General features: G+C 65.9%; 5 protein-coding genes across 5 annotated transcripts; 3 read left to right on the top strand and 2 right to left on the bottom strand.

The window, feature by feature from the left end:
* Nucleotides 1-134: 134 nt before the first annotated feature.
* On the bottom strand, nucleotides 135-2,443 carry PFL1_00138 (uncharacterized protein; the record flags this gene model as incomplete). The annotated part of the gene is made up of 6 exons (XM_007877635.1): nucleotides 135-188; nucleotides 327-566; nucleotides 703-937; nucleotides 1,055-1,192; nucleotides 1,305-2,257; nucleotides 2,429-2,443. 6 exons carry the CDS (start codon nucleotides 2,441-2,443, stop codon nucleotides 135-137), a joined length of 1,635 nt encoding a protein of 544 aa, XP_007875826.1.
* Nucleotides 2,444-3,864: 1,421 nt separating this feature from the next.
* On the top strand, nucleotides 3,865-4,252 carry PFL1_00137 (uncharacterized protein; the record flags this gene model as incomplete). Its single annotated transcript, XM_007877634.1, has 2 exons — nucleotides 3,865-3,945; nucleotides 4,085-4,252. The coding sequence occupies 2 exons, from the start codon at nucleotides 3,865-3,867 to the stop codon at nucleotides 4,250-4,252; spliced, it is 249 nt and encodes an 82-aa protein (XP_007875825.1).
* A 1,340-nt stretch (nucleotides 4,253-5,592) lies between these two features.
* PFL1_00136 (uncharacterized protein) lies at nucleotides 5,593-5,915 on the top strand (the record flags this gene model as incomplete). Its single annotated transcript, XM_007877633.1, has 2 exons — nucleotides 5,593-5,803; nucleotides 5,911-5,915. 2 exons carry the CDS (start codon nucleotides 5,593-5,595, stop codon nucleotides 5,913-5,915), a joined length of 216 nt encoding a protein of 71 aa, XP_007875824.1.
* Nucleotides 5,916-6,022: 107 nt separating this feature from the next.
* On the top strand, nucleotides 6,023-12,643 carry PFL1_00135 (uncharacterized protein; the record flags this gene model as incomplete). The annotated part of the gene is made up of 2 exons (XM_007877632.1): nucleotides 6,023-12,497; nucleotides 12,597-12,643. 2 exons carry the CDS (start codon nucleotides 6,023-6,025, stop codon nucleotides 12,641-12,643), a joined length of 6,522 nt encoding a protein of 2,173 aa, XP_007875823.1.
* A 215-nt stretch (nucleotides 12,644-12,858) lies between these two features.
* Nucleotides 12,859-24,565, bottom strand: PFL1_00134 (uncharacterized protein; the record flags this gene model as incomplete). Its single annotated transcript, XM_007877631.1, has 3 exons — nucleotides 12,859-15,474; nucleotides 15,572-22,604; nucleotides 22,704-24,565. 3 exons carry the CDS (start codon nucleotides 24,563-24,565, stop codon nucleotides 12,859-12,861), a joined length of 11,511 nt encoding a protein of 3,836 aa, XP_007875822.1.
* Between the last annotated feature and the right edge of the window lie 1,047 nt (nucleotides 24,566-25,612).

Raw genomic sequence — 25,612 nt, 5'->3', positions numbered from 1 at the left:
GGCGGCGCGCCGCTTGTGCAATTCCGCATATGGACCAGTCCCCGGTGCGAGGGCTTGGCGGGCAAGGATGGCAAGTACACGGTGGTGAAGATGAAGGATGGATGGATGGTGGAGCAAAGGAAGGCGGGGCGGGGCTACCAGTTGGTATCCATGGGTGGTGCGAGTGCGTCTTCGTCTGGCAGTCGATACTGCGCGATCGTATTGGCGTCGGTCGAGACCCAATCAAGAGAGGGGACAATGGTATCAGTTTCAATCTCGATCTGGGCCGCATCGTATCGCCTCCCAAAGCAACGAGCAAAGAGCAGGGAGCACCGAGGGGAACGTACCAGGCCGTTGTGCTCAATGTAGTTGATGACGCTGTTGGGGAGGAGGTACTTTATGCTCTGTCCGCGCCGGACAAAGAGGCGCACCTTGGACGACGAAATGTCGTTGTAGATGGTCTGCTTGACAATCTTGAGGTTGCGCCGGTACTTCCACAGCAGGTCGTGCGACATCAAAAACGACCATACGTCGGCGCCCGTCCGCTCGACGATTAGGCAGCCGTACTGGCCCAGGATGTGGTGCAGCTGCGGTCGCATCGCGGCCAGGCGAGGCGGGCGTGTGGGGAGGACGACGAGGAAGCGGGGGTCAGCCTACCTTGCCCGGGGACACCATTCGACCGGCGGCAGTTGGGGCCCAAAAAGACGCGGGGGTGGCACTCACATCAACCGTCGCCCATACGCCCGGCTCGCCCATGCTCTGGATCAGGTCTCCGCCGGCGAGGAGCATGATCTTGACCTTTTTCCGCGTCCCGTCGCTCAGCAGCACGCCGCCGTTTGGCCCGCCGTTGATCTCCTCATCAAAGTGGTCCAGCACCACCGCCGTGCGCTGGTACTCGCCCTGCAGCGACTCCCACGCATCCACCATCAGCCACGTCGACGTCTTCTCAACGGCGAGCCTGCGCGTATGAGGGGGCAAGGGTTTGGACAGTGGCGTGGCCCAACGCGTTCAGCGTCTCGTTGCAGAGGGATCGGCGGTCATTGGCCTGCCGTGCCTCGCTCCACGTGCGACTCACTCGCACATCCGCACTCGGTGCGTCGCCTTGGCCAGCCCCTCTTTCTTGTAGTAGTCGGATACCGGCGAGTAGTATCCGGCAAGCAGCTCATACTTGCCAGACTCGACGACTTGGTCCTTGGCCATCTCAAAGATTCGCCTGGGAGCGGACGGAGAAGGTGGCACGTCAGCAATCGGGATCCCTCTGCTGCAACGGTGCGAAGCGACTCCCCCGCTGCAACGGCGCGACATGGCCGACGCACCGAACTCACAGATGCAGGTAGGTGGGCGGCGAGAAGCTGCCGCAGGCGACAATGACGAGCGGAGTCTTGGAGTCGTCGCGCATGCGCGTGGGCAGCCGGTGGCGCGGGAAGCTGTACTCCTCCTTGCTCTGGCCCTGGCGCGGCACCTGCCCGTCGCGCAGCTTGCCGCCGCGGAAGACGATGCCCTCGTCTCCGTCGACCTCCTCGTCCATACCCGTCGCCGACGATGCCGCATCCTCCTGCCCGTCGACGTCTTCGGAAAACTGCGTGTAGTCAGGACGCCCCGCATCGCCGTCGCCGCTCGCCTCGAGCGTGGGCCGCTGACCCGATGGGCTCGTCCTTCGTGATCCGCTCGGCCTCGATGATACGCTAGGGCCGGCATTGGAGGCACCGTCCCCGGAGGCGGACGCCGCAACGATGCCGTTGGTCGTCACCGCCGTCGTCGCGACAGATGCCGTCGGCGTCATAGCCGAGAAGCCCTTGCGGGGTCCGAGGGTGGCCAGGCTGGTGGAGCTGCCCTCCCTCGAGATCGTCTTGCCATCGAGGTCCCAGTCGGGCACGTCTCCGTCCCTCTGCCGCTGACCGCTCCCTGCCACGTCCAGGCTGGCCTGCTGCGACGCGTTGGCGCTGGCGGGGTGCTGGTTCTGCGAGGACCCGCTCTGGGAAAGGGAGCGTGTGTAGGGGTCATCGTCGCCGTCGGCCGTCATCTTCCTGGACCGGGCCAGAGGGCTGGATGCGGCCTTTCTGCTGCCGCTCGGGTGTGCTTCGGTGCCGGCAGCGTGGTGTGCGTCCAGGATCTGTTGCCCTGCTTCGTCCAGAGGCCCTTTGCCTCCGACCGCCGCTCCAGTGAAGGGCGGGCTGTCGAGGTGGTAGGACTGCACGGAGAGGGCGGCGAACTTGAGCGACTGGGGACCTCCTGGCCCGCTCTGGGAGTCTGTCATCCGCGGCATCGGCGCCGTGGGCTGCAGGGCGGGCGCAGAGGGGCAAGCGTGACGGTAGGGACGACACAACGGGAAGCGCCGACGGTCAGTCGGGCACTTCCGCCTTTTTCACTTCGGTCACACTGCTCCAAGTGTGGGGCAGACTGGACCGAGCCGGCCGGTCCGGCTGATGCCGTGTCCATGCGCACTCACCTCTTGCCGCGACATGGCTGGCTGTATCGATAAAGAGGAGCTTGCAAGCGTGTTGGGGGCGTCTGGTCTCAGTCAGGGAGGCAGGCGGAAGGGTTCTGAGACGAGCCAGGCGACGGAAGGAACCGATGGCGGTGTTGTCGGCAGCGACGAGGGTGGTTTAAGGGCGATCGACGAGCGGAGATCGGTCCCCTTGCTTCCAGAGCACGAGTCGAGAGAGCTGCAGCAGAGGCAGCTGTTGATCGGATGAGTTTCTGGCACGGATGGATGGCGGACGGAAGACCTTGTAGAGCTGGGAGCGGGTAGAGGTCCTGTCCTCGGGATCGGGCCTTTCCTTTTGATTCTAGGACCAGATTGAGCAGGCGGGTGGCAGCGTGGTGGCAGCGGCAGCAATCTCTTGCACGAATGGAGGCGGCCGAGAGGTCGACGGTCGTTGGTCGTGGTGAGCGAGAGCGAGGATGTGACCTTTGGGACGGGCGGGGAGTCGGGCGGAGGACTGGTGGATTGGAGGCAGATCGCCGCCGCCGCCTTTGCCTGGCAACTCAATCCAGTCCTCGTGGCCCGCCGAGGCGGCCTTCCTGGCGTAATCGCGCGGCGGCGGATGCCGTTTCCGTGCCCCGCCTTCCGGGACGAGGCGAGGCGAGGCCTGGCCCTGGCTGCGCCCTCTTCTCGGCGCCTGCCCCCGCCTTGCGTGTCTTTCCTGACTGCCCGGCAAACTGCCGACGACCGAGTCACCGCTCTTTCGCCGAAGCCTCCATCGCAGCTTGCTTGCTTTGATGAGCACCGCACGCACACTTGTCTCTGGCCGTCTCTGTCGATGGCGGCCATGCGGCCGTCCCGCCGTCGCAGCGGGCTCACACCATTCCAGTCGTACGCACGTCCTTGCGAGCGGGCAACTCAGGGTCTGATGATAGGAAGAGCGGCGGGCGGCCAGCATCGGATCGTAAGCGATACTCTAACTGGCCTGGCCGCGCCTTTCACGGCTGAGCCGCAGACCGCAGACCTCCACAGCACGACATTCTACGCCTGGCCGTAACCGTGCCACCGAGGCCGGCCCTCTCTCCGGAGCGAACCGACAGCTTCCGCTGGGCGAGACGATCCTACAATTCGTGCTGCTCTGACTTGCCTGCAAGTACCAGCTCGACTGCTCCAGCCCCGGCAGTGCTGCCTGCAAGCATCAGATGGCCTGCGCTGGCCGGGTCTTCGGATGCGATCCGCTGTGCGTCGTCGCTCTGGCACCATTGACCTGGACCCCGGTTGCCCAGGCCTTTAGGCTCGCTTGCAATCCGCACGGCAGTCGTCGTTCCGGTGGATGTCAGGCCACCGTCCTCTTGGTCTCCGACCACCATCTTCAGCCTTTCCTTTCCGGTCGCTCGACGAGGTAGAGAGGCAACGCGTGTGACAGAAAAACAGGCAAGACAGAGTCAAGCAAGGACACCATGTCGGACAGCTCCAACACCCAGCAGCCGCAGCAGCAACCGTCTGCCGCCAACAGCTCCGGGGCCGACGCGGGCACCAAGGTTGGTACCGGTCGAGGCGGCGTGGTTGCTGCGGTGTTGCGCCGCACACACGCACGCACGCACACACACACATACACGCACTCCGGCTGATGCTCTATCTGGATCCCCTACACCTTGTCATCTTCTACGCGCTGTGCAGGGTCCCAACGTTGCCGCACTGCCTTCGTTCGTCCGGGGTGGTCGAGCGCTGGAGAGAGCCGAGCAGCTCGACCGGGAGGGCCACTCGGAGGCCAGCGCTGCGGCGGGCGGGCATGGCGATCGACCTCGCATGCCCTACATTACGCCTGGTCAGGATGCGACAAAGTGACGGCGCAAAAAAGCAGAGTAGTCTGGCCGTGGCGTGGATCCGACACGTCCGGGGCCCCCCTCGACGACGCGTAACAGCCTGCTCCGAGGCCGCCGCAGCTGCGGCCAGAGCGTGGATCGCGAAGGTGCGACGAACCGGCCTGCAGAGCAGGTCCTGCTCTTGCGCATCGGAATGTTGCCTCGACTTGTGACTTAGACGGCGGACGCAGCGTCCGCGTGCACATCATCTCGACCTCGACGGGTGCTGTCGGTGGCCTTCGCAGTTTGACGAGGAGCTATGGCGATGTTCTGCAAGCGCTGCGCCGCAGAGGACGGCAACTGGGCAAACTGGCTCCTCAGTATCCATCCCAGAATGGCCGCGCCCAGGCTGCTGCTGCAAGGCTCCACGTCTGAGAATGTCCTAGCTGTCCCATTGTTGCTCTGCTGCCAGACCCCTGCTTGCAGCCATTCAGCCTGGACCCGCCGATCCAGACCTTTGGAGGATCGGCCTGGATGGCAATGCTGGGAGCGAGCCCAGTGCGATGCCCAATCTTGCTGTGCATTCGCCACCCCGTCCTCCTCGAGGTGCGGGTTTAGGGGCCAAAGAAGGGGGAGATCAGACCAGAGGGGTTGCTTTATTGTTTGGCGCGGGCCACTCGCTCTCGGCCTCTTTTTCCCCGCTCGGATGGGCCCGAGGACGTCCATGGGCGCGCCGGCAGATGGGCAGGTGGCAGGTGAGCACGCTTGAGCTTTCGGCACATGGCGCGGCGGGCATGCTGAAAAAGGGCCCAAGCCGCCGAAGGTCCATCCAAGCCAGCCAGCCAGCCGGCCGGCCTGCCTTCAGTCTTAGTGTGTTCACGCTCGACTACCAACATCACCATCACCGTCGGCCGAGCTCCCGTGCCCGATCTTACTCTCTCGTCTACCTCAGCGTACCTCTGCCCTGCGCAGGCCTGTCGCATTCCTGTCGACAGCGCCTCCGACGGTCACGACTCACTGGTGCTCGACTGGACGGGACGGCACCGACGACGCTCCTGCCACGCCCGCCGTCGTCCGTCCGAAACACCATCGACCCTCCCGCCCCTCTCGCCAGTCTTGCGAGAGCGTCGTGTTCCGCCTATCAATGTTTTGCGCCACAGCCTTCGACGTCCGGCACTTCCAAGTCCAAGCATAGGACCAGGCGTTTACGACTCCAACGACGCTGCACGCCGTCTTCAACGGGCTCAGCATCCGGCCCTCGGCCGCCCGCTTAGACGCAACCCATCGTTCAGAGATCAGTACAGGGGCCTTGTATCTCTGTGATTGCCCCTGGTCCCCTGCTACCACAACTCTTGGCCGAGCGCCAGAGCCGATCCGGTCACGATGATGAACCCTTTCAAGAAGCTCCAGCAGCGCCGGCAGCAGGCGTCGGCGGACCGACCGAATGGACAGCGTCCGACGCTGCAGTCTCCTGCCGGCATCACCATCTCCGTTGCACCACCTCAGCAGCGCAACGAAGCCCTTGCCAACGACGCCTCTGCTGCGGAAAAGGAGCAGAGTCTTGACACCGTGCTGCCCCCTACCTCCGACTATCGTGAGTAGACCAAGCGCCGCTCGAGACCTAGAGTGGAGACCGGACCCTTGTACCCTGTCAGCTAAACGTTGGGCCTCCTCTCTGTGATCTGTGCCGGAAACCTGTAGGGTGAGTGCCTCGAGTCGAATCCGTCATGCAACGAATGGTTGACGTGCCAACATGCTGACCTCCGCCGATTCGTCCGTCATCTTTTCCGCCCGTCTCAGTCAATCGCTCATCATGCCCCATCTCACTCGACGCTTCACGCTGCTGCGTGCGCCGGATGGGACGCTCCTCTCGCCCGACGCCATGCGAGCTCACCTCCGAGCGCAGAGGGCCAGGGCCAGGGCCACCGGTGGCGCCAACGCTCCCAACGGCATGGCCGCCCACCACTTTCTGACCGAAGAAGAGGAGAACGAGATCATCGACCAGCTGCGGCTCCAAGCCAAGGCCGAGGGCAGAGACTTTGAGGCCGACAAGTTTCGGGGTCCCGAGCTGTGGAGCAGCGGCTACGCTTCCGGAACAGACGGCTTCGGCTCGTGGGGCGGCTCGCAGTACAGCGCCGGCAGCAATCTCCAGAGCATCGCGGACAGCCTGGGCGACCTCACTCGGAGCACATCTTCGAAGAGCCTCGATGGCGACGTCAGCTACAACTCTCAACTCTCTTCTCCCTCGCGGCGCGGAGAATCCGGCGGCGGTCTCTTTTCAGGGCGCAGCTCTGAGCGCGACATGGCCTACTTCCGCACCTTGGACAAGGAGAGGAAGGAGCATCGGCTCGAGGCCGTCAGCGAGGCCGCCGATCCCGTCGAAGAGGACGACGAGCTCGCTCAGGCAGAGGGCGCAGCGAAGGCAGCCGGTCAGTCTGAGGCTGAACGACCTGGAGAGGGGTCGGACGAGCTCGCAGCCGCCGAGGAGCAGTCCGAGACGGAAGAGACGTCCTCGGCCGAGGCCGCGATGCCAGGCGACTTTATGGCCGCAGAACGTCGGGCTTCGCAGCAGAAGTTCGAGGGCTTCGAGCCGCCAGTCGCCTTGGACGACGTCGAGCAGGGCCCGGCAGCAAAGGGCTCGAGCTTCCTCTCCGTCCCCTCATCGACACGAGCAGAAGCCGCCGCGCTCGACGCAGCCGGTGCTCGTCAGTCGAAGCTCCTGAGCAGCCTCTCGCCGGAGGCCTTCAAGAGGGTCTCTACTGCGCTGGAGGAGGTGTTTGGCATCATGGCCGCAGAGGGCAGCATCAAGTCGGCCGGTAGCACTCCGGTCCGCTCGCACTTCGACCTCGAAAGGTCTTCGTCGCAGCAGTCAGAGCCCCGCGACGACCCCGATGCGATGGCGGCCACTGCATCCGATGCCGAAGCTCGCTCCCGACCGCAAGATCGCGACGAGCCGGACCGCAACCGGCCGTCCGTGGACAGCGACGGAGGCTCTTTCACCTCGGCCGTCTCGCACCATGGCAAGAACGCCTCGCCTCGAGACGGAGTGCGCGGTGCCTCCTTGCAAGCGCCGCAGGTAGAAGACCGACCCGCCCAGTCGTCCTTTGCGCATCTCGAGGATGTCCACATCGAAGGTGGCGGGCTCGGCCTCGGTGCTCTTGACCTGGGACCCACGTTCCCCCTCGTGCCTGCTTCCGACAGCAACCTCACCATCAAGGACAACGACGCAACTGGGGCAGCACCGAGGACTTCGACGCTGACAGCAAGGGACCGGGGCGAAGACACTACTCCTGTCGTCACTCCGACGGATGCGTCCGGCGCCGTCGCAGAAGATCGCCTCGCAAGCGCACTGCCGTACGCGGCAGCACCCTTCCCGCAAAGCCTCGATTCGGGCCTCACGCGACAGGCGGATTCCCTGTACGGAGCCGACCCATCCGCCGGTTCAGCTTCGACTTCTCCCGCTGAAGCGCCCGGGGACTCGACGGTGATCGCCGCTTCCGCAGCGACCGGCATTGGGTCCGCAATGACTTCGCTGGGAGATGCTTGGTCTCCTCGCAGCGGCCTGCACAGTCGGAAGGCATCCGTCGCTTCCGGTCATTCGCGGAACGACTCTCTAGGCCGGAAGGATTCGAGCAGAGGCTCGAGCCGCGTGCTGGAAGAGCAAAACTCGCTCAGCAACGTCCGGAAGCACTACCGCCAGCACAGCCGTTCTGCAACGGCCTCGTCCCAGGATCACCTTGGCATGTCGCCACGATCCTCGGGCGTCGTGAGCCCGGTTCCGGTCCTGAGCCGCACGGCTCGATCCCCAAACTACTTCCCGCCTCCATCCGCTGGTGCCTCCATGCAGAGCTACGCCGCTGGGTTCAAGCCCGCCTCGGCCGTCTCTCCCGCCGCCATCGCAGCGGCCTCGGCGACCAGTCCCAAGGCACGAACGTTCGGCAGCAGCGGCAACGGCAGCCCGTACAACTCGTGGGCGGCCAGGACCCGCGACTCTGCTTCGACCCGCGAGAGCGATGCCTCGCCCTACATGCTGAGCGCCCCTGGCTTCTCGCCGGGGCTGGGTGTCGGTCCTGAGACATCGACCGAAACAGGACCAACGAGCTACTATCACGCGCCGGCGCCCGCGGGGACCGCCCGGGCCAGCCATTCGCGCTCAGCCAGCAACACTCTTGAGTCGCAGCAAGTCGATCCGTCCCCGCTGCTCGGCGCTGCGACCGTCTCCGCGGTCGGCGAATCGACGGCGGCGGGGACGCTGCCGGACCCTTTGACGCGCGCAAGCAATTCTGAAGGTGGCGAGCCTGCGGCGTTTCAGCGATCGAGGCAGCGAGAGGTGGCCATCAGCGTGGATCCGACAGAGGCATGGAAAGCTACGTACGCCAGCGACCTCGTCGCGAGCGCACAGCGTGCCCAGCCGACTCGGGACGACGGTCTCGAAGGAGCGATCCCCGGGGCAGACACTCAGGTGGCCGAAGATGAAGACCTGTGGGCCCAGATGGACCAAGCTCTGTCCAGCGGAACGGGGCAGGATGCGCGCCCGGTGTCAACGTTCCCACCTTCAGCGGCTGAAGATCATCTGGCGAACGCAGGCGTGACGCTCGACCAGCTGGCGACGTTCCAGGACCAGCTGGTCAAATCCGCACATGCGGGTCAAGCGCCTCCGCCTCCGCCTCTGCCGACGACACCGGCCAATCAGACAGTGTCCGCCTTCAGTGCGCAGCCGGGACCGACGAGCCCGCTGTCCATTTCGTCCTCGGCGTCCCGCGGAGGCAGTATCGTGGGCGCCTCAGTCGATTCTGCTCGCCTCGAGCGGGCTCGCGAGCGGGCTAGGGCCGCAGCCGATCAGCGATCACACGGATACACGTCTTCACCGGGTCACGCCAGCCTCTACAGCCGCATTGCCGAGCAGGCATCGCCGCGGGTCCAACTTCCGTCCTTCGCTGCCAGCCCGGCCTCGTCGAGCGCCCACGGCTCCTCGCGCGCGATGAAGAGCGAGGTTATGTACGACGTGACCACGAGTCACCGCCCGACCTCGCCACCACCCGCGGCCGCCCGCCCCACGTCGACGGGCCTGCCGACCTTGATGGACCTCAGCGCCTCCTTCGCGGGCCAATCCGACCGGCAGTCGCTCTCTCTCGTGCAGGCCGTGGAGCAGGCGGGAACGTACTCGGCGATGTCTTCGACGTCCGCGGATCAATCGCTGTGGCGCGATCGCGAGTCGGTGCACCATGGCTCGGATGCCCTCGACCATCAAAGCATCGCGTCCGGCGCCCCGATTCCTGAGGCACAGCAGGACCTGCACGTTCCTGCCTCCGAGGCCGACACCAGCGCCGACAAGTCCATCGGCTATGCGGAGGCCATCGGCTTCGACCCCGCCGCCGCCACCAATGAGAATCTCGACAGGCATCCTTACGGCCACTTTGGCAATGGCACCCATGCCGAAGCGAGCCAAGCTGGTGGGATGCCGCGCAGCACATCGCACAATGTTCTCCAAGGCAACAGCAACAATCTGCTCCGAAGCCCCGCCTCGCCGCAGACTGCATGGTCGGATCCGGGCGAGAACCGGCCCGACGACGCTTATCTCCGTCCAGACAGGACGCAGCTCATCGACGACGTCGCCGCGCAGGCCCGTGCTGCGACCAAAGCCCTCAAGGGCATCGACGACGGATCGGCCCCCACGCCACCCTTCCGCACCAAGTCGATCGCGAGGAGGAAGTCTTTCCGCAAAGTCAGCAAGCAGATTTCGTCGCCGCAGCTCATCTCAACCACGCAAAGGATGGATCACGTCATCAGCATCCCTGGCCCGGAAAGATCGGCGTCGAGCTCTCGCACTCCGATCTGGAACATGATGTCGTCAAACGACGGCGGATCGATCCCCGATGTGCCCCCGCTGCCGGCCATGGGCGGACGGCCGGCAGGAGCCGGGCATCGTCGACGCTCGAGTTCCTTTGGCAATTCAGCTCACGGCGAGGGAGGCGAATGGGCGCAGCAGCAGCAGCAGCAGCAACGTTCCGCGACGGGCCATCCCGCTCCTCCCGATGTGACGTTCATGGGCGCCTCGCCCACGGCCAGCCCTCGACCCGAAAGCGCTGGGCAACGACATGGCCAGAGTCTGTCCGCATCCAGGAGCACGAGCAACAACAGCGCGGGCGGTGGTCTTTCGCGATTCATGTCCAAGATTCGCTCTCGCAAGACGTCAGAAGTCGCCGCCACGATCGAGCCTTTCCCGACCAGTCCGTCAAACAGCAGCTTCGGCCACAGCAAGTCGACGACGGCCCTGCCGATCGTCTCGCCCCAGACGCAACCGAACAGGTCACCGACGTCCTGGAAGTCACCCGAGCCCAGGCACGACAGCCTACGCTCGCCCAGCTTGCGCAGCAAGCAGAGCTTCCTGTCACCAACCTCGCCCAACCAGCCGCTGCCCCGCATCGACTCGACGTCCATGCCCAATCGCTCTGGCAAAAAGTACAGGACCCCGATCGTGCTCAAGCCCGAGTCGGAAGTCTTCATGGCCGGCGAGTCAGAGCCCATCAGGTCGGCAGCCGCCAGCGAGCAGACTTTTGGCAACAGCCCATCTGGCGGCAACACAGGCCCACCGACCGAGGCCGAACCGACAGCCGAGGCTCCCCGAGAAGGTGTGCCCGGAGACCGGCAACCCCAGGGCATGCCCGAGTCTCTCTCCGCCTCGTCGATGCCCATCCAGGACCGCTGGGAGGCCGATGCCGTCGCCGCCGCAGCCTTTGCGGACAAGCAGGCCAGTAGCGACGAGCGAGGCTCCGAAGAGCCGGCGCATGCTCCGCCCGTCGCCGTCGCTCAGCCTGTGCTCGAGCCTGCTCCCAGACTCGAGATTGCCAGCCCCGTCCCCGTAGAGCCCAGCTCAACGGACTCGTCCGCCGCAAGGACCTCCCCCCGCCCCAACGCCGACAGCAGGCGCAAGGCTGACCAGCGCAAGTCTCTCCGGGACACAATCGTGCGCCGCACCATCATCATCCCCACCGACTTCAACTTCGAGGACCGGAGAAAGTCGACCATGTCGACGGCCTCGAGGCGGAAATCCAAGAAGCCTGCGCCTTTCCTCCCCGACGAGATGCCCTGGAACACGGCGATGACGCCTTCGAGCTCCTCGCTCGGCCTCGCCCGCGCCGACGAGTCGATGGCGTCCAAGGACTCGGGCACCTCGTTCGGCACCGCCGTCCCGCAGCCTTCTTCGGTCGGCCGGACCTCGACGCCTCCCGTCAACGCCTCGAACGGTGCCAGCGGGACGAGCGGCGATCTGCCGACCCTGCCCTCGTCGACCTCGGTCGGCATGGCGACGCTCAACTCTCAGCAGAGCCTCATGCCTGCCTCGGCGTCCGCCGGGTTCGGCAAGGCCACGCAGCGCCAGTCGCAGTTCAACAGCTCGTACGCCGGAAGCCTGTACGACATGTACATCGGCGGCGACGATGGCAGCGAGGGCAACGCCCTCTCTGAGGACGGCCGATCGCGAAGCTCTCGCATGCTGCTCGGTGGGCCCGGCGACCGCACTTCGAGGATGCCCGAGCCACGTCGACACATCGAGGTCACTGAGCGCGCCGACGGCAGCGTCGTGTGGCAGGTCGTGGCCGGCCTGGCCGACCGCGGCAGCGTCTACAGCGACTACGAGAGCCGGCACAGCCGGTCGAGCAGCAACGGCTTCCTCCCGCGCGACCGCGACAGCCTGCTGATGCCCGACTTTAACAACCGCGACTCGATGATCAGCGAAAACTACGACGAGTTCGAGGCGAGCCGGACGCCGGCGGGCCTCACGAACGAGGACTCGCGCAGCTTCTTTGCCCGGCCTCGCGGCCACCGCAAGTCGTTCTCGTTCGATGCGGCCGAGGCGCCGCCGATGCCCAATCTGCCGCCGACTCTGCGGCCGCCGTCGACCTACGCCAATGGCGGCGGCGTCGACGGCGGTGCTGGCAGCACCACGGTGGACAGCGCGATGTCGTCGTCGCGCGACACGGCGCGCTCGGGCAGCCAGGCCGTGTTTGAGATGGCCACGTCGCCGTCGCAGCTCGACGACCGCGACGAGGCCATCAGCCCCACGCGCATCGTCTACCACAACGACGCCCAGCTCGCCTCGCTCCTCGACCTACTGGCGCGCGGCAAGGACTCGGCCAAGTTCGAGTTCCAGGCCATGGACCACGCCGGCGGCGGCGGCGGCGGCGGCGGTGCTTCGCGGCCCGCCAGCACGTGGACAAAGGGCGAAGGGATCGAAGCGCTCGACGCTGCCGACCTCGAGAGCCACCGGAGTCGCGTCGAGGCCGAGAGTGAGTGCCGGTGCCCGGACCGTCGTCGAGCGCTCGGAACCTAGCCCTGATGGGTGACTGACCTTTACTTCTCCCCTCGTTTGCCAACCACGACGACAGTCTACACGCTGCTGAACCAGCAGGCGGCCGGAGCTTCGCAGAGATGAGGTCGACAGGCGGCACGTATCGACGACGGCCTGGCCTGCTCCTCGCACAGCTGGGTGGACGGACATGACAAAGATGGACCTCATAGAACCCGGCCTAGTAGATAGGATGACATCGCGTTAACCAGTCGTGCACATACGGCACCGCTTCCCGACATTGCGCAAGATCCGGACAGGCCCGGTCACTTTGGCTCCCGCTCAGCGCTGCACCCCATCGATCAGTGCGGCTGGCCCGAACCGAAGGGGTTGTCGAAGAGCGACCTCTTGCGGTCGCGCACGGTGGCGTCGCCGTCGGCATGGCGCAACGACGGGCTGGACGACTCGGGCTCGACGGTGTTGGTGCTGCTCCTTCGCGGGAGGAGACCTCTCAACGTGCCGCCGCCGCCGCCGCTGCCGCCACTGGGCCCGGACCGATCGATGAGGTTGGCCGCATCGACCGACCCGGCGCGCTGGGTCCTAACCGAGCCCCAGTGCATGGCCTCGACGAGCGGCGGGGGGGCGAGACGGCGTGCGCTCTCGCCGCTATCGCTGCCGAGGTCCGAGGTGCGGCGCTGCAGCCGCTCGCCAGAGTGGTGGCTGCCGCTGCTCGACGAGGGCGACAGGCTCCCCTCGCCCGTGTGCGCCGAGCCGTTGCGCGACATGGACACGGTGCGGCTCGACGAGATGCTGCCCGACGCCGACTCGGCGCGATGCCGAAAGTTACGGCTGAGAAACTTGCCCAGCTTGAACGCCGGGCTGGTGCCGCCGTGCTGCTGGCTCGACGACGACGACGGGCTGCCGCCGAAGCCGTGCCGGATTGACGATGGCGGAGATAGCATCGACGACATGGTCCGCGTCGGGCGCGGCGTGATGTCGTCGCCGCCGCCAAGCTCGCCGCCGGGGCGTCGGCGATGGTTCTCGTCGTCGCGGTCGTCGTTGCTGTCATGGCCGCCCCCGCCGCCGTAGTCGTCGTGCTCGCCATGGTCTCTACGGCCGTAAGAGGGGTCGCCGTCGGCCGAGGTCGTCACGATGCTGACGGGAGGCGGATCGTCGAAGCTGGCCCGCTCGCTATCGGAGTCGCGCTGGTCGTCGGAGGCGTACTCGACCTCGGCCGGCGAGCTCGTCAGGCCGAGCGACGACGCCGTCGAGAGGCTCGATCCGTCCGGCGCCGGCGGCTGCACCTGGATCTCAAACGGCGACAGCACGTCCTTGCTCTTGCCGTGCCGGATGGCCTTGATGTGCTCGATGGCCGCCTTGCGCCGCTGCGGCTTGTGCGTCAGCACGCCCTTTAGCAGCGTCGTCTTCTGCGCCCACGCCGCCTTGAACACCTCCTTCTTGAAGGCCTCGGCCAGGTCAATGTAGCCAAAGGTGCGGTTGTGCACGCCGAACCGGGGCGCCTGGAAGACGACGTCGTAGAGGTCGGTGATGGACTTCTGCTTCTCGCCCTTGTACGAGAGGCAGATGACCGTCTCCTTGAAGGTGACGTCGACAAAGGTGCGGTACGCCGCCGCTCGGCTCCGCATCTCGGCGGCGTTGCGGCGGGCGATGGCGATCTGATCGCCGGCGCCGTCCTCGTCGTCGGAGCCGTGCGAGGCCTTGGTCGCCGGCGTCGAGGGACGCGAGCGCGAGCTGTCCTTGCTCATGACGCTCGAATTCGTCTGCTGGTTGATCGCCGACCGCCTGCCGCCCGAATGGTGGCTCCGGGAGTCGAAGTCATCGTCGTCCTCGGCGCCGAGGGTGTCCATGCTGTCGAGCGACTCGCGATCGAGCGAGGCCAGGTCGCTGGTCGAGGCGGACGCGCTCGCCGGCACCGACGACGCTTGGGAGCGGGGCTCCTCCTTCTGGCTCGACTTCTTCGAGTGGCCCAGGAGCAGCCGGGCCAGCGGCGACTTTTTGCTCTTGGCCGCCGACTGCTCCGAGCGCTTCCGCTCCTCTGACTCGATCCGCTTCTGTCGGTCCTCTTCCTCCTTGCGCTGCTTCTGCGAGCCAAAGATGTAGTCCTGGATCTGGCGGCCGACGCGCATCTCGACCTGGATCCGGACCGGGTGCTGCTTGAGCTCAAAGTAGTCGATGATCGAAATGCCCCCCACGGGCGGCAGCACCGACCACATGGCGTCGAGGAAGCGGCCCGCCTTGGCCATCGGATGGTTGGGCGCCCGGTGGTACTTTGTGATGATCTCGGCAAAGACGGCATCGGGCCGGACGCTGAGGGCCTGGAGGTCCTGCAGCGACAGCGTGTTGGACGCCGAGTTGTCGGCCTTGTTGAGCCAGGCGAAGCTGATGCCGCGAAGCGCCAGCTTGGCGAGCATCTGGCCGTCGTCGTCGCCCATCATGTTCCACGAGAGGTCCTTGGCGCAGGCGTCGAACCGCAGCGCCGACTTCTTTTCGCGATCGGCCCCGCCCTTGCTGTCCTGCGCCTCGGTGATGGCCTCCATGATGAGGTTTAGTTCGTCGAGCAGATCCACCATCTCGCCGGCGAGGGCGTATAGGTCGAGGCGGCCCTGCTCGGTCAGACGGTCGAGGTTCTCGTAGTACTGCCGCGCCAGGTCATTCGTGTCGCGGATGCGATCCTGGAGCGCCGAGACGACCTCCGAGAGGCCCGACACCTCGGTAAAGTCGTGGCTGAACATGATCTCCTCGAGGCGCTTGGCATGGTCGCGGTGGACCGGGTCGCGGTAGAGGATCAGGTCCGTGACCACGTTGTACAGCGCCGCAAAATGGTCGCGGTTGGCCGAAACGGTAAACCTCGGGCAGCGCAGGCGGATGACGTCCATGCGGTGATACAGGTGGTCGTACTTGGGCTCGCCGTCTTCGTCGAGTGCCGCCACGGTCCGGGTCGAGTCGGACAGGCGGAGCTGTGTGTTGCATAAAAGGGGAGACGCCGGCGGGCGGGTCAGTCGGCGGCGGCGGGGAATGTCGGCCGGAGCGTGTACGGCATCAGCGGCAGCTCACCTTGTTGAACTTGTCGTAGAAGACGTGGGCGTTGGTGCGGGGCACGATGCGGTCAAAGTCCTTGGTCTGGTACTTGAGGTCGATGAGCGTTTCCAGCGGGACCGACACAAAGCCGGACCTGCCGCTGGCGTTCTGGAGGAAGCGGTAAGACTGGCTCGGGTGGAAACACTGGAGGCCGTCGAGCGCAAAGAAGTTCCTGCGCAGCACAATGGCGTTGACCGAGTCTTCGGCGCAGCTCTCGTCGAGCACCGTGTAGTTGTGCAGGCGGGCCCGGAGCGCGGTAATGACGACTGTCGAGCGATCGTCGACGTCGCTGCGGAGGACGATCTGCGGCTTGAGGAACAGGCAGACGTTGCTCGACTTGACCGTGTATTCTTCCGAGATGCCATCGCCCGGATTGGTGACGATGCAGCCGCGCCCTTCGTTCGAAGTGCCGTCGTCGAGCTCGGCGTTGCGCAACGCCTCCTGGAGCATCTCATGCAGCGCAGACGCTGAGCCCGTCGGGATCGATTCCGCCCCGACCGTGCCGCTTCGGTGGTGCCCATGAAGGTGGGACGTGGCTCGGTTGCGCTGTTGGCCTCGCCTTCCCTTCTTCCGCGAACCGCAACGGCCGCCCACGTTGACGTCGACGTCACCCTCGCCGTCGCCGTCGCCATCGTCGATATCGCCTCCACCGTCAGTATCGTAGCTGTCTCCGTCGCCCTGCCCGTCGCTGTTGGATTTGACGAGGTCGCGGATGTACCGGACCGCGGTCGCCGTCATGTGGTGACAGTAGCCTCGCCGCCGCCGCGAGCTGTAGTAGTACTTGAGCAGCACCATACGCGTGGCGTTGCTAAAGAAGAGCGTCGGGTTGTGGGCAAAGTAGCGGTTGTCAAAGTTGCCGAGGTCCTGGTAGAGGGAGGCGAGGTCGAGCTCGTCAGACTCGAAGCCGTCGTGGGTGAAGGCCTCGAGCGGGTTGCGACGCCGCTGATCGTTGCCGGAAGACTCGGCCTGGAGCCTGCAGAGGTGGTCGAGGAAGTTGAGGACAAGGCGTTCGCGCATCTGCAACTCCTCGAGCCGTGCTGCCGGATCGTCTTCGGCGGTGGTGCCGCCACCCGAGGACGTTGTGGTGATCGACGGCGCACGGCCAGAGTCCTTCGACTTGAGCCTCGCGATATCCGAGCGGATCACGGCCAACCTCTGCTCGGCAAGCTTGTGCTGGATCTGCATCGGCTCCTGGCCCTTGCCGACCAGACAGGCGTGAGTGTGCTCGTCGCCGAACTTGCTGCGCTCGAGGCTGGCCATGAGCGCCTCGGTGTCGCGGTCCTCGGAGGCGGCCGAACTGTCGTGCCGACTGCGACGATCGCGGCGCCCGCCCTTGCTGCGGAACTCGTCCTCCTTGGCCCTGCGCTCCCGCTGCGAGTCGATCTTGCGGTAGTAGTTGAACGATGGACACGTTAGCGCGGGATAGAGCTTAAGCTTCGGTTTGAGATCGCTCAGCGTGGCCGTCTCGAGCTCGACAAAGTCGTCGAGGTCGACCCAGTCCAGGTCCGAATCCGAAACGCTGCAACGGCCGGCGAAGATGTCGTCGAGCGGCGACTCTTCAAAGTCGTCGGCGCCGTCCATCAAGAGCCTTTGCGTGGGCTCGTCGAACTGAGCGCACAGCATCCGCAGGTCGATGTCGGTGCAGTCGACCTCGGCCTCGTAGAAGGGCTTGTGGAAGACAATCTTGGGCGCGCCCAGCTCGGGCTTCTCCTTGACCGTCTCCTGCTGCCGCTGGTGCAGGTCGAGCCGGAAGAGGCCGAGGCGCGCCTTGATGCCCAGAAAGGTCCGCAGGCCGCGCGCCCAGTCCGACTTGATGAACTGCATGTACTGGTGGGTGATGAAGAGGGGCTGTAGATCGATCCGATACTTGATGGTGCCGAGGTGGCGGCCGAACTTGGGCGAAGGGGGCGCCGAGTCCGGGAAGAGGGAGCCGTGCCGGATCGGCAAGCCCATGGCGCTGCTGAACAGGCGCATCCACGCCCAAAAGTGGGCCCAAGCGAGCGGCGTAAAGTAGAAGTTGTTCGAGACGCCGTGGCCCCTGCGAGCGGCGCTGTGCCCGGGCAGACCGTCGCCGGGCGAGAAGACCGAGAGGGAGAAGTGGATGTGGTCGGAGCGCCAGCCGCGGTACGAGTCGATCCTCTCGTGCTCGGGCAGGCTGTCAAAGTGCGCCTTTGTCTTGGTGACGACCTCCCAGTGCGGCACGCGGTCAAAGATGCGGCACTCGCGGTAGAAGGCCTCGCCCTCGCACCTCGGGTTGCGCCGACAGCTGCGCTCATCGCACGTGCGCTCGAGGTGCAGGCCGGCACCCCACTTGACGCCGTTGGTGAGCTTGAGGACGATCTTGCTGAAGGTGGGGTCCCTCATGTAGCGCCGGCTCGACGACCCCAGCGACGTGTCGTACGACTTCTGGTCGGCGTCGTCGCGGCTGTCGCTCCTCGAGTGGCGCGCCTCGGGCGTGACGCCCGTGGCCGCGGCGTCGGTGTAGTCGGTCAGGTCGGGGATGGCCAAGAGATACTCGTTGCTGAGGATCTGGAAGACCTCCTTCTCGTCGTTGAGGTGTCCGAGGCGGATCTGGACGCCGCCGCGCCAGCACTTGACCCAGCCCGCCGCTTGGCCCGTGATCTGGTACGGATCGCGGCTGCCCTTGAGGTGAAGATTGAAGTCGCCCTCGCCCTTGAAGTCGATCGAGAGGGCGCCGTGCATCACCAGCGGGATCTTGTCCCAGAAGCCGAGCTTGGGCGAAGGGTCGTGCGGGGGCGACGTGATGCCGTCGATGACGCGGACGACGTCCTGGATGGCCGGCTGGACGCTCTGGCCCCACACGAGCCGCGTCGGGAACGACGTGTGGATGCCGACACGCGGAGAGCCGTACAGCTTGACGGGCATGGCCACCTTGGGCACCATGATCCCGTACTCGATGGCGTCCGGATGGCCCGTCGCCGCGGGGACGACGACGGCGGGCACGTGGCGGATCGACTCGGGACCACCGAGCTGCTCGGCGACCACGAGGTCGGCCTCCATGTCCCAAGAGTATAGGCCGTCCGGTTGCTTGTGGCTGATCGGAGGGACGTGGAGCATCGGCATCGGGTAGTCGCGCAGGCTGATCCGCCACTCCTTCATGCGCCATCGCACGTGGATTGGGAGCAGGAGCGAGAAGGGCGTGTCCCTGGGGATGCCTCCGCCCTGCTCGTGGATGAAGTCGCGCAGCGCCTCGCCGGCAAAGTGCGGAGGCTCGCTGAGCTCGATCAGGACGTCGGACATGCTCGAACGGAAGAGGGGCGCGGATCGCGAGGCGGGCACGATGCGTATCGGCACGTCGTCTTCAAGGCGCGCCGGAAGCCGTCCAGAGATCCGCCTCATGGCGGCGTCCTGCCGTCGCGCCTGCTCCGCCTTGGCGTTGCGGCAACGCCGCGTCCAGCTAGACGAGTTGTAGGCGTCGAGCGCCTCGCGGGCCATTTCGATGTTCTCGGCGGCGGCCTCGGCGCTCTGGCCGTGGACATTGCTGCTGGTCGGGCTGCCACCTTCCGACGACGTGGTGCCAACAAACGAATCGACGCTGTCCGTGTGGAAGGAGGCCAGGCTCCGCGTCTCCTGCGCCGCCAGGATCTCGGTCGCCTTGACCTGAAAGGCCGCCTCGCGCTCCTCGCGCGCCCGGTTCTCATCGCACCCGGCTCGCCAGATGATGTTGAGGCGCGTCTCGAACGGGTCGTCCTCGGCGGCGATGACAAAAATCCGGATGCGCACCGAGACGTCCGGCAGTCGCTTGGGCTCTTCGGCGACAGGCACGATGACCGAGTCGGTGCGCCCGCTCAGGAACTGGTGGACGAGCTGCTTGCTGGCCTTGAAGGCGACGCTGGCGTTGTCAATGATCTGGTTGACCTGGTAGCCGAAAGGGATCTGGATGGCCGCGCTGTCACCGTTGACTTCGATCCGTCTCTTGTCGCCTTGCGCTACGGCGGGCATCCGGATCTTGAAGTCGCGCAGGCGCACCGCCGTCTCCCATAGATCCTGCCTCGCCGATTTCGGGCTCTCGACAGCAGCCAGCACCGATTCGAGCGCCACGCTGAGGCCATCGATCTGGTTCTTCTTGATCTCGATTCGGCGGAGGCGGAGGAACAGATTGACGTTGCGCGGCAGGGCCACGTGGATGTGGACGTCGCCAAAGTTGAGGTGAACGCCCATGCGGGTTCCGGCCGACGGCGACGAAGAAGACGATCGCGGCTTGCGTCTCGGTCCAGCCCCGTCGTGCTCCACGTCCGTCTGCTGGCGTAACGGCCGTCGACGGGCGGCCAGATCCTTGAGCATGGACGCCGTCAGAAGGAGGCAGTAGGTGTGCAGCAGGTCGACCCTGAGCGCCACCAGCCGGCTGTCCTCGGACGTGATCGTCACCTCCTCGACGGCTCGCTGGCCCGGCTTCGGCGATGAAGCATCGCCGGGCGGTCGGATGGTTGCCTTGAACGCAGAGATGGGCATCCAGAAGATGTAGTTGCTGCGGTCCTGCTGGCGGAATTTTGGCCGCTTCCGCTTCGTGTGGCGGAGGCCCTCGTCTGCACCGCGAAAGTCCCAAACCCCTTCGGCAAAGACGGCCGAGGACCCATCGTCTGGCCCGGCGTCGCCGAGGTCGCTGGTAGCAGAGGACGGGCTCTCTGGTCGAGCAGATGCTTGCGGCACGCCGTTGCGATGCAGAGACTCTTTGCTCGCGTCTGCTTCGCCGTCTTCCAAACCTTCCATGTGCTGCTTCATGGCCTGCGCAGCATCTAGGACGGGGAAGAGCCCCGTCTCGAAGAATGTGACACGGACCAGAGCAGCCATGCCATGGCGACTCGACAGCGCAATCGCCTGCAGGCGGAGGTCTTGCGGAAGCTCGAGCGCCCCCCTGGCGCCCCATCCGCCCCTGTAGTGCGAGGCGTTGTTCTTGGTCTCGGTGGCGGCGCTGTACTCGACCACTATGCGCTTCGACTCGAGACCGACGCCTCGCGTGAGATGCGGGTCGCACTGCGGGTCGCTGCCGCCAAGATGGGCAATGGCGGAGCCGATCGACAGGTAGATAGTCAGCCCTTTTGGCAGACGGTCGACCAGCGCTGTCGCCATCTCCGGCTGTGGCGATGCATCATCAGGTTTGGGCCTGTCCTCCGCCGTGTCGGGCCGTGGCTCCGCCCGTGCGGGGCTTGACTGATTCTGGCGGTCTTTGTTCTTGCCTCCTTCGTCGAAAAGACTTGCTGCGAAGGGCGTGCTGGCCTCCGCCAGCCTCTCGGACAGCTGTAGATACGCGTTGATGGCGGCAGGGTGCCACATCTCGACGTCGATGTCCTCGACGCTGCCGCGGACGTTGGCCACGCCGTCCTTGGCCGAGATCCAGGGCACCTCGATCTCGTCAAACACGCCGCACCGCGTCACGTTGCCGGGCACAGCGCCGGCGCCGCAGAGTTCCAAAGTGTGGAGGGCGAGGAGGTGATGCTGCGAGTAGCCTCCCGCCACAGACTCGGAGCCCGATAGCGGCTGCAAGAAGCCACGCCGCGACGATGCGCTGCCGCCGCTCAGGGTGAGGTACGTCTCGACCGCCTCGACCTGGACGCTGGCCTCGAACTGGTACTTGTGAGAGTATAGCGTCTCGGCCGCCATCCTCGATCGCCGCGTGTAGCCGGGCATGCGGACCTTGCCAGTCCTCGCGTGGACGTCGCGGACCGTGGTCCTCCTCGACGAAGCTGCTGAGGGTCGGGCCGGGCTCCGCTCCTCGTCGGCGGCCTGCAGCTGCTTCATCTGCTCCAGCGCGTCGGCGATGCTGAGGCCCTCTGCCGCCGCCGGGCCGGCATCGGGACTAAATCTGGCCAGAGGCACGTCGTTGCTCGACGGCTCCCCGTCGGCTAGGTCCTCGGCCAGATCGGCGGGCTCCTCGGTAGGCGGCGGATCGCCTTGCTCGGTCAAGATCTCGGCAAGGGAGCGCGCGGCCGGACCCGCCTTGAGCGGCCACTCGAGCTCGTCCCTCCGGAGCGCCTTGTACGAAGCGCGCTTTTCGGCGTCGGGCCTCTTGACATACTGATCGTGGTAGTCGCCGGCAAAGTTAGCGCTGAGGTGGGGCATCGTGAAAGCCAGCTTCCGCTCCCGGCGAATCGAGGGCTCGCCGCCTTGCCCTTGCGAGCCAATGTCGACCACATACTCGACGCTGTTGACCTCTACGCCGACGACAAGTCTCGGCACCCGTCGTAGCCGCTCGATCTCCGAGGGTTCGCGGTGGTGGTTGTCGATGTGCATCCGGGTCCGAATAGCTGCACGCTGCGCCGCGTAGAACTGCTTGAGCCGCACCAGCTCGGTGAGGTGATCCAGCCTGACGTCTCCGCTGATGCGCCCGACGCCCGCGCTGACCACCGCCGTCTCTTCGTTGAAGTCGCCAGGGAACGAGACTGGTGCACTCCGCCGTGTATGGTGGGCAGAAGGCAAGATGCCAAACGGCGTCCAGGTGGACAAGGCGCTCGCGGCGAGGTCGCCGACAAAGACGAGCTCGGACCGCCTCTCGAGCGGCTGGTCTTTGAGTCCGCAGTGGACCTCCAAACTCGCAAGTCCAACGTCGAGGACAAATGCCCTGCGGTTCTCGACCAAGGTTCGCCGCTTGAATCTGGGAGGCGGCGGCTGCTCTGCGCGACCCTCGGAGCTCTGGCCGCGTCGGTGGCCCAGCCCAGCTCTGGACGCTGCCTTCCGTGCATTTGCGCGATGCAGGGTGATGTGATCACGCACGCCGCAGGCGCCCAGCCATCGCTGGTGCGTGTCGTTGGCAGGATTGCTTGTGCCGATCGACAGGTGGAAGCCGGTCAGCTCCGCCTCGAACAGCAGACGTGCGGGCAACTGCGGGGCTCGCCCGTTGGCAGCGGTGCGGCTGAGCCGCGGCGCAGGCGATGCAGTCAAACTGACCGCGGGGACCGAAAAGGCGAAGGACGACAGAGCGGTCAGCACAGCACGCGGCAAGGCCTCGTCCTGCTTGGCCAGGTGCTTGGAGACGACGGAGCGTTCGTGCCTGCCGACAGGTTTCCAAGGAAGCAGAAGGTAGTACGAGGAATCGTCAATCAGCATGATCCGGCCAGCCCGGCCCGGTGGCGACGTTCCCGGGACTCACCCTTCTACGCCGTCGACGGTCGGGACCCAGCCAGTCCTCTGCGCCTTGCGGCTTTCGAGGATCGAGGCCACCCTGAGCACGGAATCGACTCCCACCACCGTCTCGCACATGGAGACCGAGAGGTCGACCATTTCCCTGGCCCGGAAGGTGAAGTTGGTGCCGAGCAACAGACCGATCTGGAGCTCGCTGACGCCGGGCAGCGAAAGCAGGCGTGAGGTTTCTGGTATGGCGGCCCTCCGCCTCATCGGGCCACCTTTGGCGCTGCTGCCGCTGCCGCTCCCGCCTTGCAACCAGCCCGTGTCGGAGCTAAAGTCGGAATCGGCGAGCGGCTCGAGCGCCCAGTCCGCCCAACGATCTGTGAAGCCGTTGAGGCTCATGCTCGACACGACACCCAGCATGGAAACGCTGTTGCTCCGCTTCAGGTTCGGCGCCGGCGATAGGGACCGGGGCGAACGGGGCGATCCGGTGTCCGGCCAATCGTACGAGGTCCAGCCTGCCTGCGCCGCGTCCGCGTTTGCATCCATCTGGGTGAGCGATCCGCTGCGGCTGTGGCCGGAGACGTGCCGGCGCTTTGATCGTGGCGCGGGCGAGCCCGGTCGGGACGCCTCCATGACCGAGGACGACGAGGAGGCCGTCCGACCGTTGGCATGCGAGTAGCCTGTGGCGGGCGACGCGCGGGTCGGCGTCGAGCGCCACTCGCTTCCGGCGTCGAGGTCGGCTTCAAACAGCTGCACCCCTTCCACCCTCAGCCTGAAGCATGCCTTGCCGTCCGGCAGGCCTCCCATCAGGTACGAGGCCGCCCCGCGGGCTCCCGAGCCGATCCGGTTGGGCATCCTGGCGGCAGCGCTGAAGAGTTCAGACCACGAGGGCGGCTTCGGATCGAGGACGGCGGCTGCTGGCGCCGGGCCGGAGATGCCCTCCCCCTTTGCCTGCTGATCGCGTGCAGAAACGACGGCCATTGAGAACTCGATGCCGGCTCGACCGATCCGCGCCACGGCCTCGGCCTCTTGCACGTAGACCTCGATGCGGTGCACCTGCACGTCGACGAGCGACGTCAGCGAAGGAAGGCTGGACGTGAGGATGAAGACGGCGGCGCGGACGAAGCGCAGCACAAAGCCCCTGACCGCCGGGATGACACTCGTCCGGATCCAGGCGGCCAGCTGGAGGACGGTGTGGAGCGATAGGGCACCGGCCCGATGGATCGAGGAACGCTCAGAGGCAATGGTCGTCGCTTGCATGGAGGCCTTGCGCTGAGCGCACGCGTCAGACTCGTCGGACGGCGCGGCTGCCGCTCCGACATGGGGGGAAGCCTCGCTCGAGCTGCTCATTAAGCTCGCCAGGCGCTCGTCTGCCTCCATTCGTAACCGGTCCTCTTCCGCCTTGAGCGCCATCTCCCGGTCGCGCGCCTTTTGGACGCTGCGCTTGAAGGCGGCCTCGTCGTGCTTGCTGCGGGCAAGCCTGATGCCGACTCCGCGCACGTGGATCGTCAGCAGGCTTCTCGAGCAGATAGTGGGAGATGCGGTCGATGTGTCGGCCGGCTGGCGCTTCCACCGTGGCCGCCGAAGGACGGCGTATATCCGCTGCACCTTGACCTGCAGCTGGTCATCCTCTTGGCCATGGGAGGCGTCGCCGTCGCCCGAGAAGCCTTTGGACCGCCACTCGATCCCTCGAACGCCTCGGATGCCGATCCTGCTGATGCGGAGGCGCCCACGCAGAAAGAGGCGTGGGACGCGCGGGAGGACCGAGCGGAAGAAGAGGGCGGTGAAGACCAGCAGCAGAACAAGGATGAGGCCGACACGCCAGGGTGATGTCGCCGAAGGCCGGGCGGCGGCGTCGGGCCCATCCTGCAGCCCCGCCGACATGCTTGCGTGTCCGAGGGAGGCGCTAAAGGTGGATGGTGGATTGGAGGCTACCGAGCGAGGCGGGAAGGATCGATGCTGACGCGGCAAAGGGGTAACAGGCCGGGTCGAGGTGCGGCATCAATGGACCATGACAGGCAAAGGCGATGACAGCTGGCCGGGGCGCTGGGCAAGTTGGCGTGAGGGCGCAAGATGATTGGCAGGCGAGGGATGGTGGCAGAGCAGGCGGTGGCTGCTGTGGCTCGGTGTCAGAAACGGCGGCACGGTGTCCGGATATCGTGCAAGACGGCAATGATTAGGGGGTTGGACAGAGGCGGCAAGGGGTAGGACAGAGGCGGCGCAGCAGGTAGAAGAGGGTTAGAGCAAGCGGTGGCGGCGGTGGATTCCTCGTTGCGGGTGCTCTTTCGCCTGATCAGACTTCAAGCACGGGGCCCAACGTCCATGTGAGAGGGAGGTTGAAGAAGTTGGGGGTCGGAAGCGGTGCAGGGAGACGAACGTCGGCGGTGATGATGGCGAGCCAGGAAGTAGGAGAAGCAAGCCGAGCACCGAGCCGGGTCCCTCGCTTGCCATACGGCCAGCCGGCAGCACACGCCCCGAGCCGCGCGCAGCTCACTCGAGACGGCCCTCCGTACCTTCCTTCGGTGCAGGCGCAGACGCAGGCGCAGCAGGCTAGGCAAGAGGCGGCCACGCAAAGTGGAGGTCCGTGGGCCGAGGCAAAGTTCAACGTCGCGCGCGGGCCGCGCGGTCACCATCTCGTCTGTTCCAACTCGTCCTCTCTGGGGCCATGCCTCGTACAGCTCCTTCCTCTCCCCCACTCATCTCCGCGCATCCCACTCTGACCAACCCATGCACCTTGTCACGCCGATGACCGGTGATTTGGCCCGACAGAGCCCAAGCTCAGCAGCTCTGGCTCCCCTGGCAATACACCGCGCTGACACCGAAGACGTACGCTTCGTCGTGGCGGAGTCGCTCCTCGCGGGGGCCAGGGCTGCCCCCAAGCTATGACCGCTTGGACGCCGCAGCCGAAAAGAGAGTGCGAATGGCCCGATC

The sequence above is a fragment of the Pseudozyma flocculosa genome, assembly GCF_000417875.1.
Source record: "Pseudozyma flocculosa PF-1 unplaced genomic scaffold scaffold00001, whole genome shotgun sequence".
Taxonomy (NCBI): Eukaryota; Fungi; Basidiomycota; class Ustilaginomycetes; order Ustilaginales; family Ustilaginaceae; genus Pseudozyma; species Pseudozyma flocculosa.
Note: the sequence above shows the minus strand (reverse complement) of the source record. Positions and strands in the feature narration are given on the sequence as shown.